At 45.9% G+C, this 18,868-nt stretch overlaps 1 protein-coding gene across 14 annotated transcripts in view; it reads right to left on the bottom strand.

The window, feature by feature from the left end:
* UNC80 (unc-80 homolog, NALCN channel complex subunit) overlaps positions 1–18,868 on the bottom strand; it is a 117,303-nt gene that overhangs the window by 4,098 nt on the left and 94,337 nt on the right. For 11 of the 14 annotated variants that reach the window (XM_027887805.1, XM_027887806.1, XM_027887814.1 and 8 more), the window contains 11 exons: positions 18,509–18,634; positions 16,555–16,678; positions 15,609–15,815; positions 14,236–14,420; positions 13,232–13,397; positions 12,221–12,400; positions 10,192–10,330; positions 8,115–8,171; positions 2,014–2,095; positions 1,431–1,542; positions 76–287 (listed from right to left, as the gene is read on the bottom strand). In XM_027887805.1, coding sequence (XP_027743606.1) covers positions 76–287; positions 1,431–1,542; positions 2,014–2,095; positions 8,115–8,171; positions 10,192–10,330; positions 12,221–12,400; positions 13,232–13,397; positions 14,236–14,420; positions 15,609–15,815; positions 16,555–16,678; positions 18,509–18,634 — 1,590 coding nt within the window. Of the gene's footprint in view, positions 1–75; positions 288–1,430; positions 1,543–2,013; positions 2,096–8,114; positions 8,172–10,191; positions 10,331–10,661; positions 10,669–12,220; positions 12,401–13,231; positions 13,398–14,235; positions 14,421–15,608; positions 15,816–16,554; positions 16,679–18,508; positions 18,635–18,868 lie in introns of those variants that run through there. The other 3 variants (XM_027887810.1, XM_027887817.1, XR_003571658.1) reach the window with 2 other exon arrangements.

Below are 18,868 nucleotides of genomic sequence, written 5' to 3'. Positions count from 1 at the left end.
CCTTTCCCATCCATTTGCCCTGTGACTCGGGTGGAACAAGGGGGACAGACCCACCCAACAAACCCGTCACGTTACCTGGCCAGCGGCCTGACTGTGGAGATCAGCTACGATGATGGCAGGGGAGGAGGTCAGCACGGGCTTGCTGAGGGGCTCCTGCTCGCTGGTCGCTGGGGGGCTGCTGTGGCCGCAGCCCCCGTGCTGGGCCACCAGAGCCAGAGGGTCCCCGGGGCAGGAGGGGGGAGCCTCGGGCTGGGCTTCAGTGAAAGTCACCGACCGCTTCTGCTCCGCTGAAGGGTACAGAGCCCGGGAGATTGAGGGTTAACATTTGGGAAGGAAAACACAACAAGCAAAGACAAGAGATAATCCCTGTAGTTTTTACGACTAAGACAGGATTCACGGTTCATTCCATCTTTACAACCTGTCTAACTGACATCTCATCTAAAAGCCTTTTACCCTGCACTTCTTCTACAGCCACAGAAAGAGCAGGGGAACTCCTGAAGTCTGGCCAGCACACCTGTCTTTGTCATGGCTTGGTCAGACAATACCACCCATAACAACTTTCTATCCCAGAAGAATATACAGAGTTTAATTCTCAGGTGACTTAGGCATTTCTGCCCTCAAGTGAAAAAGGCAAACTGTCATGCAAATGTATAGGGGAATTGCCTGAGATTTTGCAGGAAATCTGAGAAAAAAAAGTGTCACTGATAGACCCCCGTTCCTGCAGACTAAATCCAATATCCAGGATTAACAGAATAGCACAGGGTGAAGACAGCTAAACTAAAAAACTTAACAGTAAACCTGATATCCCTTCTCCTGCTCTTAATTACTTTGGGTTAACTTCCATGTTTCAAACAACTCCAGCAGTGCTGTTGCCCTAGAACACTCCTGCTGAGCTGTTAGAAACCCAGAAAGTTCACAAGCAACCTTTGCTCTTCCAGATGTTTCCTCCAAAGCTCACTGTTCCCTTCAGATGGTACAGAATACAGCCACCAGCTCTGCTTGGCAGTGCTGACTCCTGGAAATGTAAAGAATGGACTGGAACAGTCCTACATTTGTTTCCATATCCAATTCTTAAAGCTCTAAAAAAAGCTTCTTTCTACTACTCTCAGAGGCAGCTTCAAAACTTGCACATCTAGAGGCTGTGAATAGGGCATCTGACAGAATACCTGCCCCCTAAGTTCTCCACAACTCTTGGAGACAAGATAATTGTCCATGTCCATTGTCCATGTCCTGTTTCACCTTTGAAAATCATTGAAGTGTTTTGAGGGGGTGAGTTTCTGATAAGGAATCTACTCATCAGGAAAAAGGATAAAACTGCTAGGACTTCACTATAATACAGGCTGCTAACAACCTCCTAAGTTAAAGCAACAGCACAGCATTTGGTAGTTTCCAGGGTGAAGTGCTGGTTCTGGGAATGCAGCGCTGCCTACCGCAGGGTTTAGGCTTTGGCTGGATGCTCCGCCGCGTGGTGGAAAGTCGCGCTCCGTGACGGCTCCGGGGCTCCGTCTGAGTTTTCTGACGTGACAGCAGCGGTCGTCGGAGCTAAATGTTGGGAGAGAGAGTTACCTGACATATGTTCACATATTGCACAGCTGCTCCTCTGAAAGGAGAACATATCATCGTTGTCTGTAGATGTCCATTCACTCAACTTTTAACAGATACACGTTTTAAGGGCTCCGCGGCTCAGACATCTCCTTCACATGAACCTCTGGGTTTTGTGCCTTTTCAGTTTTAACACTGAATGTAATGCAATGTAGGCTGTGTGACCATCATTTAATAATAATAATTTTTTAAAAAGCCTTCAGAGGACAAGATTGAGGAATTTAAAACAATTTAAATCCCTCCTCTCTTAGGGATTTGTCCAACCTCGTAGCTACGACTTGTGCTCCAGTTCCTGCTGACTCAGCACAAATTAGGTAAAAGGGACATGCCACATCCACAAAACGTGTCCAAACAGACATGGATGAGAAAAGCCCAACCAGATCAGACAGCGTTTCCCGCCTGTGTTCTCACCTGCCGCAGGCCTCTCTTCCGCCCCAGGGGCTGCTGCAGTAGAAGGTTCTGCTGTCCTGGCTCACTCTGCACGCTTGCCACCCTGTTAGATGTTGACAGCATTAGGCCAAGCTCACAAGCACCCTGTATAACTAGGAGGTGTCCTGGCAACTGGGACTAGAATAAATAAATAGGTCGACCAACCACTAATGGCACAATCACTTCAAAGAGCAGTACTGTCTTTGAAGGATGGGGGGGACGTGTCTGTTGGGCTGTGGCTTCCAGGGCTTAGGAAAGGGTGGGAGGTGGAGTCATGGCATTCAGGACTTGGCCACGCACAGGTAGCATCCAAATATAAATAACTGCAGATTTCAGTTTTCAGTCATTGATTGATGCATCCCATTGAGCAGCACTCACTTCTCTGCATCCTTTGCCACATCAGTGAAGGCAAAAACATCAGCCTCCTAGCTCAAAAGTCTTCTTGTTTGCTTTTCCTTTTTTCAAGGACAGTGTTGGAAAAGATAATTTTTTTTTCCTCCCAAATAGACCCCAAGGCCTCATCACAATTTTGTCATCTGGTTTTAATTTCAACTTAAGTCAACAAACAAAAAACAAGCACAAAGTGACAAAGGATCCATTCACATAATGGATGCATGAGTTATGTGAACAAGGCCCCACACTCAACACTTGCAGCCTTAAGTCTTATTTTGGCTAACAAACAAAAGAGACAAGTGAACGAAAATTATAAATATATTTATATATATAAAAAAACCCCAGCGTTTTGATTTTAAATATATTGGTACAAAATATCCAAAAATCTGCAGTAGAAGAATCTTTAGCAATAAAACATACTTGGCTATAATCTCTTTCTGTCATTCAACTGACCATTTAATCTACTTAATATAAAAATACCACCCTCCCCTCATCTTTATAAAGCACTGTATTTCTCCAAATAGTTAAAAACTGGTCATTTAGCAATCACAAAACACTTCAGCTGAATGAACTGTGTCTAAGAGACATATGGCTACAACAGCCACTAACATTTAAAATGAACTTCTTCTAACTCAGGCAGCTGCTTGCTTAGGCCAGACTGGAATCCACTGAGCCACATGTCCTATTTAAGCAACTTCCAGCTCTATCTGGTACCTGCTGTCGAAGATTCAGTATTGAAATCCAGTTTGCTTTTGGCCTGCATTAATCTAAAGGAAAACAACATTCTTTTCTCGGGATGTTTCCTTTGTATCTCCCTGCAATTGCTCAGTACAACCAACAGAGTGAAGGTTTATCACCTGGCCATACAGGAGTGGAGGAAGGAGACAAATCTAGGGACAGACAGGACATGAAGGGTGTCTGTGGAGAGGCTTAAAGAGCTCTGTGTCCAGAGCAGCTCATTCGTGGCTTTGGCAGAAGTTATCAATTGTCCTTAGAGGGTCAGAACATGAGGGCTTCCTGCTCTGCTTTGGGGCAAAGGCAACCTGAAAGTCCCATTCCTTCCTCCCTTATCATTTAAACTAAAGCCAGAGTTTTCACTGAACCATGTCCAGGTGTTTCTATCAGCTCTACTGGGGAGATAGTGGGAAACCTTAAGGATAGAGATATCTTGGGACCCTAAAGCTGTTTCTCTTTTGGTTGTCTGACTGTTAATAATCCTGGACATGCCCTCAGCAATCTCACCACAGCTGCACTGGCTTGGGAAAAAAAAAAAAAAAGCTCCTTCAAGCTCAGAGCCAGAAACAACAAGATGTATTTGAATCCTTTTCTCCCTCAGACAGCTCATCAGATGAGATCAGCAGTCCCTGGAACATCCCACCTTTTCCACAGGGTATTGACATGATTTACACGCCAGACATCCTAAGCATCATGCAAACACCCACCTAGGGATAAGCAGAGCCCTCAGTTCCTCCCTGTAGGTAGGACTGTTCTTGACCCAGACAGTAACTGCAGCTAATATGACTGGTAGGTCCAGAAGCAGCACATCACTTATGAAAGCAAAGAGACTGAACCTTAATTAGTCTTTAGATTTGCGATCCAGACTACCTGAAATTACAGCTTGGAGAATTTCCCTAATCTTCTGTTTCTAGGATTACATAAGAACTCATTCGTCTGAATTTTCAGAAGTTTTTAGAGTGGTTACTAGTATGTGAATGAAGTAGAAATTAGATGGAGAAGGCCTTGAAAAAATTAGTTTTCTACTGGAATAGCTTTTGAGAATACTGTTACAATTTCTGATGAAAGAAAGGTAACTCAGTTCTGTGAGTGTGGAGACAGAGATGTCTGTAGCAGAAAGACTACAATTATATTCAGTACAAAACACTGTTTACAGTGCTAAAACAAACTCAGTTCACACGTGTAATGAAAACACTGAAAAAGTCACTAGATAAAGGATGTACATGGATTGCATGAAGGCACAGAGGCTACACATGAGGAAAAAAAACTATTCCCATGGAGTAATTGTGTACTGAGAACAAACAATAGGTGAGGCAAAAGAAAGTCTGGGTCTTCCTGCTGGAGCCTGGGATTTTCAGCTTGGCTTATATCAGAAGTGAAGTGAGTTAAGTGAGCTGGTGGATGTTTCCTTCCAGTACTCAGTCATTACACAAACTGGTATAATTTGGGATGATCTCAGGAGCTGAAATTGCAGATACCTATTGCAGGCGAAGGGTGGGCCTGGGAGCAGCTGAGTGTCACAGAGCTGCCTGGGCAGAGCACAGTCTTGCTAGGGCTGTCTTTTTGGCTTTTGAAGAGGTGAAGGAAATACAGAGAATCATAAAGACCACAAATTTTGGATTAGTGTCTGAATTTTCAGCTAAAACCTCTCCCATCCTGAGGGTTTGTGAGGGTTTCTTTTCCCATCAAAGTGCAGCACTACTGATCTTGTTTCTGTGAAAATGAGCGTGGCAGGCAGAGGGCTGGCTCTGTGCAGTCTGCCCTCCCTCCTTTTCTTTCTCTCCTTGTTTACCAGACCTGACCAGGAATACACTGTTTTTCTGGCAGCCTGTAGGACCCAGCCAAGGAACACTGAATCAAATGCCATTTCAGCTGACAGTACATTTTCCTCCTGTGCCAATGTGATTGGTAAGAAGAGTTTTTCTGCAGGACGTAAGCCAGATTTATTTGGAATAACAAGCCACATCTTTTTCCTGCCCAACACAAAGATGCTCTGTCACTCTCTGAGTGTGTCTGTCAGGGGTTTATCTGCACAGTAATGTTACTCCCATTATACAGGTCAGAGACAGGTGAGCAAAAGATCAAACGCACCCAACGTTGTGGGTACACATTGCCAGCACTACAGGGAATGACAGACAGTGCAGTCACACAGTGGGGGCCAAAGCAAACTTTGTTAGGTTGGCAAGCAGAAGTGATGCTCAGGAATTACAAGAAACCATGCAGCTAAAAAAAAAAAAAAAAAAAAAAAAAAAAAAAAAAAAAAAAAAAGAAAAAAAAAAGACAAGAAAGAAGAAAATAAAACAGAGACAAAGGAAGCAAGGAGTTTAAATGTCTGTTAAAAAGACACCACCATCGTGGTGGAACATACACACTTTGTGTCCCAAGACATCTGAATGAGAGGGTTAGTGGACAAAGGCAGCAGAGAATGGGTTAAATGTACTGTATTCCCAGACACATCCCAGCCTAGTAGCTTAGATCTGCTGCTGTGATTGCCCTGGCAATGGGGATTCTGATTTTTTTTTTATTAGGCACCATTAAGCCAAGGTAGGCACAATGACAAACATCTCAGGGAAATATGTTTATGCAACAGGTGTCCACCAGAATGGCTTCTCTTTCCTCTTCCTTTCTGATTTGGGAGAATATCCTTCCTCTTCTCTCAGACTATAACCACAGCAGATCACAATGCTGGACACGTATGCTCCTCAGCCCTGTACCTCTTGTTGTCTGAACACTTCAGTACTCTCCCCTTCCTGTCTTCCCTGCTTTTCTACATGGCTGGCTCAATTGCTATAGAACAAAGGCAAACAGACTTTAGTCTTTTTGATCTTTGTCCCCACTTGTTTAATTTATTTAAGACTCCTACCTTCCATAAGGGCCTAGTCCCTAGGAAATATGATTTTTTTCTTTTTGTCAGTTGTGACTAAACGTCAGCTTTGAATTCAGAAGGTGATCCTAAATGGTTATTGTTGTGCTCCAGCCAAAATCAAAGTTACATAAAAAACCCTCAAGCCTGCTTTATTCAAAATTAATGTTCCTGAATGTAAAACCAAATTAATTCTGTCCTATGATCCCCGCAGCACAATGAGCTCCCACAACATCTGCCTTATTAATCCTGTCCTTTACAGGAGGAATCCAATTTGCACATCCAGTGACGCAGTTGAAACTTCTTTTCCTTCTCACAGAGTTCTACTCTAGCCTTTTCTGACACATCTGCAGCATTTCCGTCTTCATCCCTTCTAAGGTTTTGCAGTGCTGCTGATGCCCCTCCTTCAGACATTAGTGCCTGCTCCTTGGAATGGATAGTAAACCTCAGCAGAACTGAATCTCAAGTACATCTGCCAACCAGTTTGCCTTAGGAGCAGCTCTCTGTACCACAGGGCAGGGTGGAGAATAGTGTCCTGGGCCTTAGAGAAAGTGGGTGTGACAGGAATTAGTAGGAACCCATCGTGCCACTGATTGTATTTCAGGGCTCAAAATAAATTATTGTGCTTGAACTCATCTGTTGACTTAGTTGCCTCATATTCCTCAGCCTCACCACAGTAATCAGGAGTGACTCCCCCCCACTTGACAAAATCAAAACATTTCAGAATCAACACTGGTGTAACCTGGTATCATTGTGGCTTTAACTGAGATACGGATCTTCTCCTACATCCTCCTCAGCTGTACCAAGTCTGTTGCTCTGCTAAAGGGACAATATGGTTCTCTCACTGAATGATTTCTGTTCTCTTTAGCCCCCCCAAACATGTTTAGATGACATGCAATCCTTCTTACTTTATTACAAAGCCAGGTAACAATATTCCTGCCTCTGCCAAGAAGCTCGTGTCTTTTCCTAACACCACTCCTGCAGTAGCACCGATATGAGACCGATCTGCCAGAGCAGGGTTCACGAAGGGCACCACGAATCATGGGATGAGCTCAGTGACACCACGGATGATAAACCCTTCATTTGTCAGTCAGGGAGAATGAACAAACACAGCAGCCTGTCCCCATCTTCATCTAAACCCGAGCTAACAAACCAAACCATTCACACAAACGCGTCTCAACATGTCCACAGCTTCTGCTGGTGCAGGAATGAAATAGTGTGTGTTACCCCCCATGTTTCCAGTGTAAGGGGCTGTGTTCTCCTGAAAGGAAACAGAGATGCTCTTGGGACTAACAACAGCTCTCCATCCTCAGCAGTCGAGAGGTTGGAGCACAGCAGCAGGACAGGAGGGATGATTAAAGACGACTGAGCTGGCTGTTAAAGGTGCAGCCTTCCCTTCTAAGCCCATTCCTGACCCATTTGACACACTGCCCACGTGTGTTCCCCTGTCCACGAATAATGGGGAACAGCTAGACCAGAACTCCAGCACTGACAGGGCAATTTTAAATATACCTTAATGGTGTCCACCTGCAAGATTTCAAAGGTGTCTTTTGAGAATTGGAAATGCTTTGTAAAAATAATGAGAATTATTGTAAAGCGCCCACAGAGCTCTGTATTCCACAGGATTTCCCATATTAGTTTTATTAGTGAATGGTAAAGAACACAGCTTGATATTGTTATTACGTCTTTTGTGGTGGCAGCATTGTGAGATGAATGGAAAACCAGATGTCTCTGTTTTATATAAGGCTCCAGACTAATGCTTATAACAGGCTACAGCTAATGCCTCATGGATAATCTTTCTCATGCTTCTCAAGCAATTGCTAAACAAGGGGAAAGCCCCGAGGCCAGCCCGCTGCTTTAGTCGCCACAGCTTTTTCCTTCCCCTTTCCCTTAGCCTCCTCAAAGTTATTGGCAATCAAAGCTGAAAACTGAAGGTGGGTTGCTACACCTTTGACTTGCAGGCCTGAATATTGATGAGCCACGAGAGACAGAGATGGAGAGAGCGACAAAAGGTGAGTGGAAGAGACAGGAGGTTGGAAACGGCTGGTTTCCCAACACACACACTGACACACAGGTAGTGTTGACACTGTACCTAGAGAGGCTGCCCTCAGTGGCCAGGCTCGGGGAGTCATCGAGGACATTAGGTTCACTGCAGGAGGGGCAGGGAGATTAAGAATTTAGGGAAAGAAAATGCAAAAAAGCATGCGCTTGTCTCTGTTTTCAAGGGAAAAAAATATCAACGGAATAAAAAAGTAAAAAAGGACGGTAACATTAATTGGTCTCACGCTCAACAGCATATATATGACTCAGAGGAGCTGAAAGAACATCTGATCACAGGAGCAGTCTTTAGAGGGAGTTTACGCTGCATGGAGCCTCCTTCCACATCTCTGCTGAGATTTGGGGAGCTGAGAAGTTCGGCAGGATGTGTTTCCACAGGAAATAAGGGCAGGGAACTATTCTCAAAGCTGTTTTCCTGCAGCATTTTCATTTATTTCTGTTCTATTTACTTCCAACTTCATAGAAAGCTTTTTTCCTTCCCCATGAGGCACTTCTTTTTGAGGGAGGGGTAATCTATCTCCCATGAGCCATAGACCTTCTGTCTTCTCTAAGGACAAACACTTGGAAAACAAGGTCTGGAAGTGCAGTGACACTGTAAATAAACAGCTGGCGAGGATCCTGGCAAAGGAGTACGAACTCTCATTGCTTTTCTGCACTGCAGCCATTGGGCAGGAACAGCCTGCTCAGCCCACAGGAAAAACATGAAAGAAGGAAAGCAGTCTGCTGAGCTACCAGCAGCAAAGTGGTAATAACATTACTTAGCAATAATTAGTTTACATTTGTGAGGCAGTCTGGAAGCCCGGAGGCCATCCGTAACTAGAAGGGCACGGCATCGAGGACTGTGATTACACTTGCTGAGCTGGTCCTTTCCCTACCAAGATGAAAAGTCTCCAGCTAGGAGACTTAAAAAGTACTTAGGTACTTAAAAAGTAGAGAGAAAAGATCTCTGGTAATTAAAGTGGGGTTTTTTCTCGGCATCACCATGATTTGGGATTGCACAAAGCAAAGATTGCTATCAATCGGCTGTGACTCTTATGAACTTTATACATTGAAGATGGCAGTGAAAGACTGAGGAAAATGCAGCCTTGCGTATAATTTTTCAAGAAACAAAGGGACTGAATCAATGGAGCTCAAAAGTCAAATGAGTTCCTGTAAGCCCTTTTGTGAAAACTCTCCGATAAAATCTGGGTAACTTCTCTCTTGTAAATCACCTCTCCTATCTCTGCTGGTCTGTACCACAGCTGTTACTCTTCCTTCATGTATCAAGGTTATTTCTTTAATTCCAAGCAAGACTGGGGAGGGGGCCATGTTGTTTGATTTTCCAAGGCTGGTCAACAGGTAATATATAATATATTTTTTAAAGTGTTCAAAGGAAATAACATAAATTAATCAGGCCACTGCCAGATATCCTTGGATAACTTGTTGCAAACAAATAAAACAATAAACATTGCTTACTTAGGAAAAAAAAAAATCACATTTAAATGCAAAACTTTTCTCTACTTCTTCTAAAGATGTACATTTCCCAAATTCCAATCTCTTTCTCACCACTTCATGTTAACCAGGAATAAGGCATTCAAAGTTATTTGTATCAAGAAGTATATTTCTGGTTTGAAACAGTATTAAAGCCCATCTTTAAATATGACATTAAGTTTCTGTGATGAGCCTAGTTACTGATCTAACAAGGACAAAGACCACATGGAAGAAAATAAAGTAAATCAAACAGGATGTCTCTGTCCCCTTTCCCAGCTTCTCAGGATTCTTCCCCACTCCCTGCACAGATTGGGTACAGTCCCACAGTTCAGTGCAAAACCACGTTTTCTTGTTGCTATCCAGCAGTACCAGAGGAAAATAATAATGCTGAGTGTTTCTGAAACTGTTTAAGAGGAAGATTCCTGGGGATGACAGCTTGTTCTTATGGTCCTTACATGACACAGATCATCCTGCAAAATCGTTATTTCCCACCCTGCATCCTGGGTCCAACACTATTCCAGGACAAAGAAATCTAGCATCTCTGTGCTGGCACTGACTCCACTGTCCCGTCTCTCTGATGTACCTGCACCATTTCTGCTCTCATGACTGTAATGGGGAAGGTGAAAAGCCCATGCTGTTACCTTTGGCTGGGTAACATGCCCACCTCAGCCTGAGGTGCGGACACGCTGGAGAGATGGCTGGAGAAACGCCTCCTCCCAATGGCACCCATAAGGTATGCTTCTTGTTCACTTACCACACTGGGCATGCTCAGGGAGTCATCTGGAAAGAGAGAAAAAAACAGGAAAGGAGAGGAAACAACCACCCCAAACCCCACCTTCATCTTCTCAGTTCTCAGAAGATTGCAGGATGCCAAAGGTGGATCCAGCATTTACTTACCCAGAGCCCAAACCTGCAAATTGGAACGTTCCATTCGATTTTACAGTGAAGAAAGACAAGCACATAAACCCCTGCAAAGCAGGGAACCTGGCACACGTAGGGCAGGAATTTATCTAGGCTTTCAGCTTAAATGGCTCTTAGGAAAATGTGTTTGGGGAATTCAGGTTCCACTAGGGCTTAATTCCTGTGATTAATAAATTGCTTGTTAATATACAGTATTTCTGGCATGAAAGTTGTAACTGGGCGTTTTGCTGGTGTGAAATAAACTGCTGCTGTGACGTAACAAAGCACTGTTACAAAAAAGAAAATACATGACAGTAAATGCAGAACTGACGCTTTGGGACATGCATGGTAAAATGTCACCAAAAAATTGGATAAACTGACTGAAATACATCATACTTCAACTGAATTATGGAGAGAGTTGGACAGCGATCAGAACCTGTTTCAAACCTGGAAAGAAATTACTCTGCTGTGGTTTTTACCATAACAGCTTTTAACTATAAATAAATAAAACAAAGGGGAGGCTTTGTGTCATTTTCTCTTTTCTTTTTCACCTTTTCCAATTCGGCTGTACTGAAATATTTTATGGCAGCATTAAGCCAAGGCAGGGCTGAGGCAATAATGCCACAGTGAGATAGGAAGATAGCACTTACCATTCCTCGTGGTGGCTCAGAATTAATATAAGGCTGGAGCCAGAGTTTGCCACAGTGAGCAAACATCTGAGCAATGCAGGAGCAGCACAGTTGTGGGTAGATTGTACAATGTTTAGAAGTAAACACAGCTAAAATAAAGTTGGGCTGAGCCTGGAAACTTTCAGGTTTACTGCTCTTTCTCAAAAGGCAATTCTGCTGTAACTGCACAGGCCTTTCTTTTGAGCCCCCCATTTGCACTCCTTTTGCTCCACGTCTTTGGGGGTTAACAGTCCCCAAATACAGGAGTGAAGCAATTGAGTTTCGGGCATCAGGCAACCAGCCACTGCAGCACCAGAAGCCACTATCCCTGCTAAAGCAGGGGGAAGCCCAAGCCTGATGTCATATGAGCAGAGTTTTCTACCCTGGCTTTCAGTGAAAGACAGCTCAGAGAGAAGGCAAAATTCCAAGAATAACATAAAACTCAAATGAAATGACAAACCAATATTCCGATCATTGCAAATAAGTCCCCAGAAGATTCACTATCCCATTCCTTCTAAACTGGCATCCTCAGAACCTGCCAATGGCCCAAAAGGGAGATCAAGCTTTTGTTGTCAGTAGGTCAGTAGGGTTAATTTCCTCTTTGTTAATTGACACAAACACAGACATTCCACCCTGTGGAGAGCCACAGCTGGATCCCATGCAACACAAGAACAAAATGTTTCATGTTAGAGCATCTGGACAGAAATGATGATGGAGGTACCAAGATCCTGCAGGAATCCTACCCACAGAACCACGGCCCCTGCCCACTGCTGTGATGAAGGCCAAAGAGAGGACTGATTGCCAAATGCCTTGTCAGCACTGTGAGGTTTGCATGTCAGCCCTCATCTCAGACACTAAAAATTTGCCTGTGCCCTTCCCTTTTCCTTGCCACAGCTCAGGAGGCAGCGAGGAGGTGTGAACAACCCAAGCTTTAACACCACGAATGGTGTAGCAATCACACCAATTTCTCAGCCTCATGCTCCTGTGGGCCTTGTGTTCACATTGGTACAGAAGCAACTGTTTTCCCCTCCCAGTTGACCTCTGGGACGTGGAGAAAACACCTTCACTGGTTGGGGATTAGCTTGAATCAGCAGCCACGTACTTTCTTCATCCTCCTCATCTGTGCGGCTCAGCGTGTCCTGCGAGGCCTGCTGGGACGGCTCGCTGTCCTGCTCCCAGACCGTGCCGGTGCCGGTGTTGGAGCGGGACATGGTGGCCAGGCTCAGGCGGTACGCGGAGGTGGAGGTGCCCACGGTGCTGACCGACGTCTTCCCTTGGTAAGCTGTGCCAACAGGAGGGAAACCAAACCCAAGTCAATGATGGCACTGGAAATCAACAACCAACCAAGCATTCTTGATGCAGTGGGCACCTCGTTCTGCCCAAATGAATGGGGCAGGGGTGGCAGAGGTGATAAAACACACACACAGCTGCCCTGGTTCATCTCATCTCTCCAAAATCTCTGTTTTCCTTATGCAGCCCAGTTTTTGCAACCTTACTGTTGTATTTTCCAGATCAGCTTCAACATTCAGGAACAAGACAAATTATTGCCAAGCAAAAAAGGCTGAAGCATTTCCTTTTGAATTTGTTTTCCTAAGAACAAAACACATAATCCCCTTGCAGTGTGCAAGCAGCAACTGCCATATCGTGGCAACAGGGGTGACTGTCACGGGAGAAAAGTGTGCCCTCATGCAGGAGAGAATTCAGTGCACATAAGCTCAGGGATGCTGATCTGGATCTCACAGTAGAGAAACCAAGGGAAGAAAGGAAGAGGCAGATCTGCTACTGCCAAACAATCAGACATTTCTGCACAAGTAGGTTTGGCTTTATGGAGGCTGCACTGGGGTTGGGGCTGCACAACACAGCGAGAGCCGGCTGCTGGGGAACAGGACTCAGACTTGGTGGAAAAACAGGTGCATTTCACGACTAACCTGGACTTCTGTTGGTTGTCCAGTGGCAAGGCTGGGCTGGGCACAGGCTCCAGGGGCAGGCTGTTCAGGAGGTGTGTGGACTGCCCCACACCCCTCCCAGGCAGCGGACAGATCTGCCTCACAAGCAGGGGTGAGCAATTGGCCAGACTGGGCTGATGGCCCTGAGCTCTCCCTGCCCTCCTTACCCGACCCACTGTGCACGGCCTCCTTCAGGATCTTCAGCTCGTTGTTGAACTCGGCGATGAGGGAGCTCTTGCAGAGCGGGCGCGGGATGAACCGTTTCTCCAGCTGGTCGGAGATGTGCTGCCGGGCCGTCAGCTCCTCGTGGTTCTCCGCCGGCTGGGCCAGCAGCTGCAAAATGGGACACGTTAGCATGGCAAGGAAATGGTGCCCAGGGAACCGGACTAGTCTCCAGACCAGCTTCAGCCTGCAGTCAGCTGACCATCCTCTTTATAGGCAGGAGGTTTTTGACTCCAGCTATGAGGTTTCCTGTCTTTTGGGGACAACATTATATTTGACTGAACAGATATTAAAACCTCACTGGAACAGTGTATATGGGGATGAGGGCTTTCTAATGCTAAGTTCTACCCTTGGACATGAGACAGGTCCCTCCTCCATGATGATTTATTCTGTCCAAAAGACAAAATAGGCTAAATAAGTTGGAGTACCATGTGCTGGTCTACTTGGTAAGCAGGGAAGAACTGTGATTAACTTAAGCCCCAGCTGCCTCAGCCTACCAGCTGTCTGTCCATCCACAAAAGTCCCATCAGAACCTTCACCCAGGTCCTTCCTGGCTGTTGGCTGTATTGCCTGGCTCTATGCAGATGAGAGATTTCTGGAAGATTTCTGCCAACACCCACCCAGGCTCAGCACTTCCTTTGTCTTTGTCCTAAGATAAAGTGCACGTGCAAACCCTCTTGGTCCAACCTGTAGTACTTTCCAGCCAGAGGAGCTAAGACTGGCTGTATTCCATGGATCAGAGCTCCTGGATGACTGGCGTACTCTTTAGTGCCGGCTAGGGAAAAGCCCCTGGGATTTAGTTTCAAAGGGTTCCCAGGCCTGCTGACTTCTGAAAGGTAACTCCCTACACACAGTTCCTCATGGAGTGCTGTTCCTCTGTTCTCAGATGGGGAATAGGGGATATCTTGCCTTCAAGGCGTGATCTGTCAGGAGCCAAAGCAACTGTTACCTTGCACTGGATGAAGGGCCGAAGGAGCACAAAGATGGGGATCCTTGTTCGTACGATAAAGTCGAGGAAATCCCACAGGGCCAGCCCTCCCACCTTCCGCAGGGCCATCTCTTTGACTTGCAGGCTCAGCCAGTACCACTGGCTGTCCAGCTGGCGTTCAAAGCAAACAAGGATCACCTTCAGGGCTACAGGGGAACACACACCAGCAAAGGGCAGTCAGAGATGTTACCAGCATCCCTCACAAGCACTGGGGAAGCAGCGAGGGGGGCCACAGTGGGCACAAACCTACACAGGCACGCTTGCATGCACGTGCACACGCACTTCCACACACCTTGGAGTCACAAATGTCTTGTCTATCAGTCTCCAAACGTGGCAGGCAAGAAGTGACCACCCTTCTTGTAATAAAGGCCTCAGGATCAGGACTGGGAGTTCCATTTCCAGAGAAATTTTCCTACTTCATACCTACGTTCCTCTGTATCTCCTTGTTCTATCTCCCCCTTTCCCTCCCTGCAGAGTTCTCTTTTCCCAAAATTCAGATATTTTGAAAGCAGCTCAGGGTGGGAATACAGGCCTGGCTGAGCAGAAAACTGCAAAAATCTTGACCAAGCATATGCACACAAAGAGTTGCCTTCTCAGCAGGTGATTTATGGGGTAATGAAAAGAACCTTTCTGGCAGTGCAGCTACCAGAGTCATGGCCACACTGTAGCCTAAATACAAATGTGGTCCAGTAGTAGTTCACAAGAGCACAGTAGGACAAATGGGGGTGAACAGCGATGAGGTTCAGAACAATGCTCTTCACTGAAGTGGGCAGCACTTGGCTCACAGGAGAGACAAGAAATCTCTCCCCTTCCATGCTCCACTGGGTTGGAACAAACAGGCCTGAGGATTGGGGAATGTTGACCAGTCCGTCTTTTTTCATGGGATAGCCAAGACTTCTCAGCCATCACACATCTGTATCCCGGTTTGTTGGGGCATGGGGCTGAACCAGTGGTGAACTGCAAATTTTTCATCAGTGTTACCCCATTCCTCAGATATCACCTTTAGCCCTAGCTAGCCGGGGGCCACTGAGGCTGTGATGTCAGGGGCTTTTGTGGCTTCACTGCTGCACTCTGGCAGTATGAAAACTGAGCGACTTCCACCTGTGCTTGCTCTCCTCCAGCTGCAGTGCAGACACTGCTCACACTGCCATACATTCCAGAGATGCTCTTAACTTCCCTCTCTAGCCTGGCCCCTTGTTCAGGACAAGTCTTAAAGCAGTTCTAAAGAGTTCAGTTAGGTCCTGCCTGAGATGGTTCTCTTTGGTGCTCTCTAAAGTGGAGCACTCCACTTTACCTCTGTCTCTTCTCGGGGGTCAGCAAAAGCCATCACTCACCCAGGTAGGCAGCCTGGCTGGTGGACTCTGCGAGCCCTTCCCGCCGCAGGTCCTTCCCTGCATCCCCTGGGGTGGAGCAGTGGGCAGGGGAGCTCTCCAGCATGAAATTCTTGCTGCGGGAAGTGCTGATGATTCGAGGTGGCAGCAGGATATTGATAACAGTCTGGAGCAGCAGCAGGACCTCAGGCTGCTCCAGCCAGGGGCTGTCTGAGATGCATTGGGAGGGGAAAGAGAGAGAAAGATCAGGCTACATCCCACCAAAGACACCCAAAAGATCCAGACCCTTTTCAGTTGCAAAATGGGGTGCATCTCAAATGTCCCCTAAGCCAAAACTCGGTCCCCCACACCTTGTTATGCTGCTTCTCCTCCTGCAAGCAAAGGCAAAGTTTATTTTAGCACCAACACAAACACACACGAACACAGAGCTACAAAGCACAAAGAAATGTCCCGTTCAGTGGTCTCATTTCCTTTTGGCACTCCCCTCTCCCTTTACTCTTTGCTTTCATTTACGGATTTACCAGTGAAGACCTTTTACAGCAGAAAGCAAGGAGCAAGACTTGTGCCAGACAAGTGGCATGGATTGGGCAGACTGTGATCCACAGGAGCACACAATTTCTGTGACCTCTGCTCCCCTCCTTGGGTTCTGCTACAACAGATTTATTGCACCCTGCACTCCAGTTTCAAAAGCAGGACCACATCTGTGTAAGACCTGACTCAGGAACCACGGCACAGCTGAAACAAAGGAAAACAACAACAACAACAACAACAGCTTCTCCCTGTGGGGCTCTTTTCAGCCTCAGACCTAAAGGGCACTTAGCTGACACACTGCCAGTGACAGAAAACCAAAGTAAAAAAAATAAAAATAAAATACAGAGGGCAGGGAAAGTGCAAACATCAGTTGTCAGAAAAGGGGGGAGAAAAATTCCATTTGTTAAATTAGTCAGACCTTTGCTTCCAGATCCTACTGTGAGCACAAATGGAATCAGTAGGTTTAAAAGCATTCCTTCCCTTCTTTCCTGATTGGTGAATGGGGAGACGACATGGCTTAGGGGGAAATCTTCTTTCAAAGCCTGTGCAGTAATAATAAGAAAGGATTAAACGATTTCATCAGCAGATCATGCACACAAGTCCCTGCGGGGAGTGACGATCCCCAGACACTCTGTTTACACAGTATAACACCAGCACTGATGACCTGATTGAATAAGAAGCCCTCAGACTACTTAGTCAGGAGTAAAAGGAACTCATAGAGTAACACAGGGGTCACCTGCTTACGTCACGGGCAAGATGCAAGAAGCCCAGATTCCTAATTCCTGTACATCAATAATAAAATCAGGCATATCCCACAGGAGTCAGCTGAGTGTTAGTCCTAAGCTCTGCACTTCTGTGAATGGCATCAGGATCTGACCCAGACTATGGGGAACAAAAAAAGGACCAGAGGAAACTGCACAAATGACATAATGTAGATATCCTGCTGTCCAAACATGGAGGCTGTTCCCAAACACATTTTTGTTCTGCCCCATCATCCTCCCTAACACAAAGAACGAACTCCTGAAAAATAAACAAAATGCACATTTACTTCTTGACACACAGTCAAGTCTAAATTAAATGGTCTTCTTTCACCTTCCTTAGAGGAGGTCATACAAATGACTGTCTAGTAACAGCACCTCTGCTCATTTACAGCATCCCAGTTCCTACAGACTTAACTGTGAAATACAACTCCTCAAGCTTGCAGACCTGGGCTGAGAAATTCCAGGGGAAGATGTTTCCTGATGGAGTGTGAAGTACTTCTGTTTCCTATCCTGCTGGAAGTATCAGGAATTATGACTACTCGTGTTTTTCTTGACATGATTGGTTTTCATTACATTTAAAGCTCAGGAATGAGCGAACAGGGAGAAGAGGGTAAAAAAGTAAAAGCTCCCAATACTTTAAACCCCACTATTAATTTGGTATCTGGTTTAAAAAAAAAATAGATAATATTTCAGAGAAGGTGAAGGGGGCCTTTTATTTGTTTTTTATTAAAGAACCATTGCCTCAGAGCTGGAAGAAACCTGTGTCAGTTTGTACCAAAAAGTGCTTTTGTGCCTCATGCTCTGAGAGCCGTCATTGTGTTTTGGTCCCTTCCCAAGCTGCCCTAATGCTCAGAAATACCTCCCTAAGTACTCAAGTGGATGTGCCAATGCATATTTAAGCGTACAAGTTGGAGCTAGATTAGGAAATTTGTTCCTTCTTTGAACACCATTCTGACTAATTTCACACTAGTGGGAAGAGAAAGGGCTACAGAGACAGAAAGACTCTGTAATAGTTGTGGCACTGTTATGAGAAAGCAGTAATGATGAAATTATCCAAAAAGTCCAGAATGCTTTCTTTTTTATTCTGGATGAAAGGGATGCCATTGCCTCAGCAGCTGAAAAGCCAAGTTGCCCTGCTTTTTGTGCTGGCACAGTGTGTGATCAGCTCAGGAAGGAGCAGAAGAGCACAAACTCCACTCTCAGTTGCACACATGGTCGGTCCCACAGGAAGACAGGAAGGGTTGCATGGACATGACCCAAGCCAGGGCCCATCTCTCTAGGGTAGGAGTATCCTAACTCCTTAGATCCCACAGAGAATCCTAACCTGCTTATCAGAGCCTTAAACAGCATCCATCAGCCAAACTCCCTTGGACTTCAATGGCAGCGTTAAGCTGATGGATGCTTGCTGTGGACTTGGCCCCAACAGATGAATTCTGAGCTCAGTTCAAGTCCTCAAAAAGGAGGAAGAATTTACATGTTGCTTCTCTTTAATTTTTGGTGTATGTTCCACAGTTTTTGCCCAGCTTTTGCAGAAAGCAAACAGAGCACCGATGAGTGGGTGTCTCAACCCGAGGCTCTACCAGGCCTGGCCTCAGGCCAGGGCAGACACACCTGTATCTGCAATGCTACAAGCCGGACAACAGCTGTGCTGAAGGGAAGAGGTGGTGAGAGATAAGGGCTGAGATGAAGAAGGGGTAATCCGTCAGCCACACTGGAGGGTCCTACTACTCCCATCACCTGCAATACAAACAGAGCACATCACCACAACTGGCTACTTACAGTTTCATCCATGCCATATCCTCCAACGTCAGTGAAATGGAGGTGCCTTTCATTGAGCACTGAGCTGGGGTGGATCTGGGAGAACCAGCCCCCTCAGTGGTCCTTGCAGGAGCTGGGGCCAGTGAGGAGAAGGAGTACTAGCAGGGAAAGGAAGGGGAGAAGAGGGAACCAGCAAGGATGGGAGGAATGCAC

The sequence above is a fragment of the Empidonax traillii genome, unplaced genomic scaffold (genome assembly GCF_003031625.1).
Source record: "Empidonax traillii isolate 1590-97213 ecotype Southwest subspecies unplaced genomic scaffold, ASM303162v1 scaffold223:size1722714, whole genome shotgun sequence".
Lineage (NCBI taxonomy): Eukaryota > Metazoa > Chordata > Aves > Passeriformes > Tyrannidae > Empidonax > Empidonax traillii.
The sequence above is the reverse complement of the archived record's forward strand: the minus strand, read 5'-3'. Positions and strand labels throughout refer to the sequence as shown.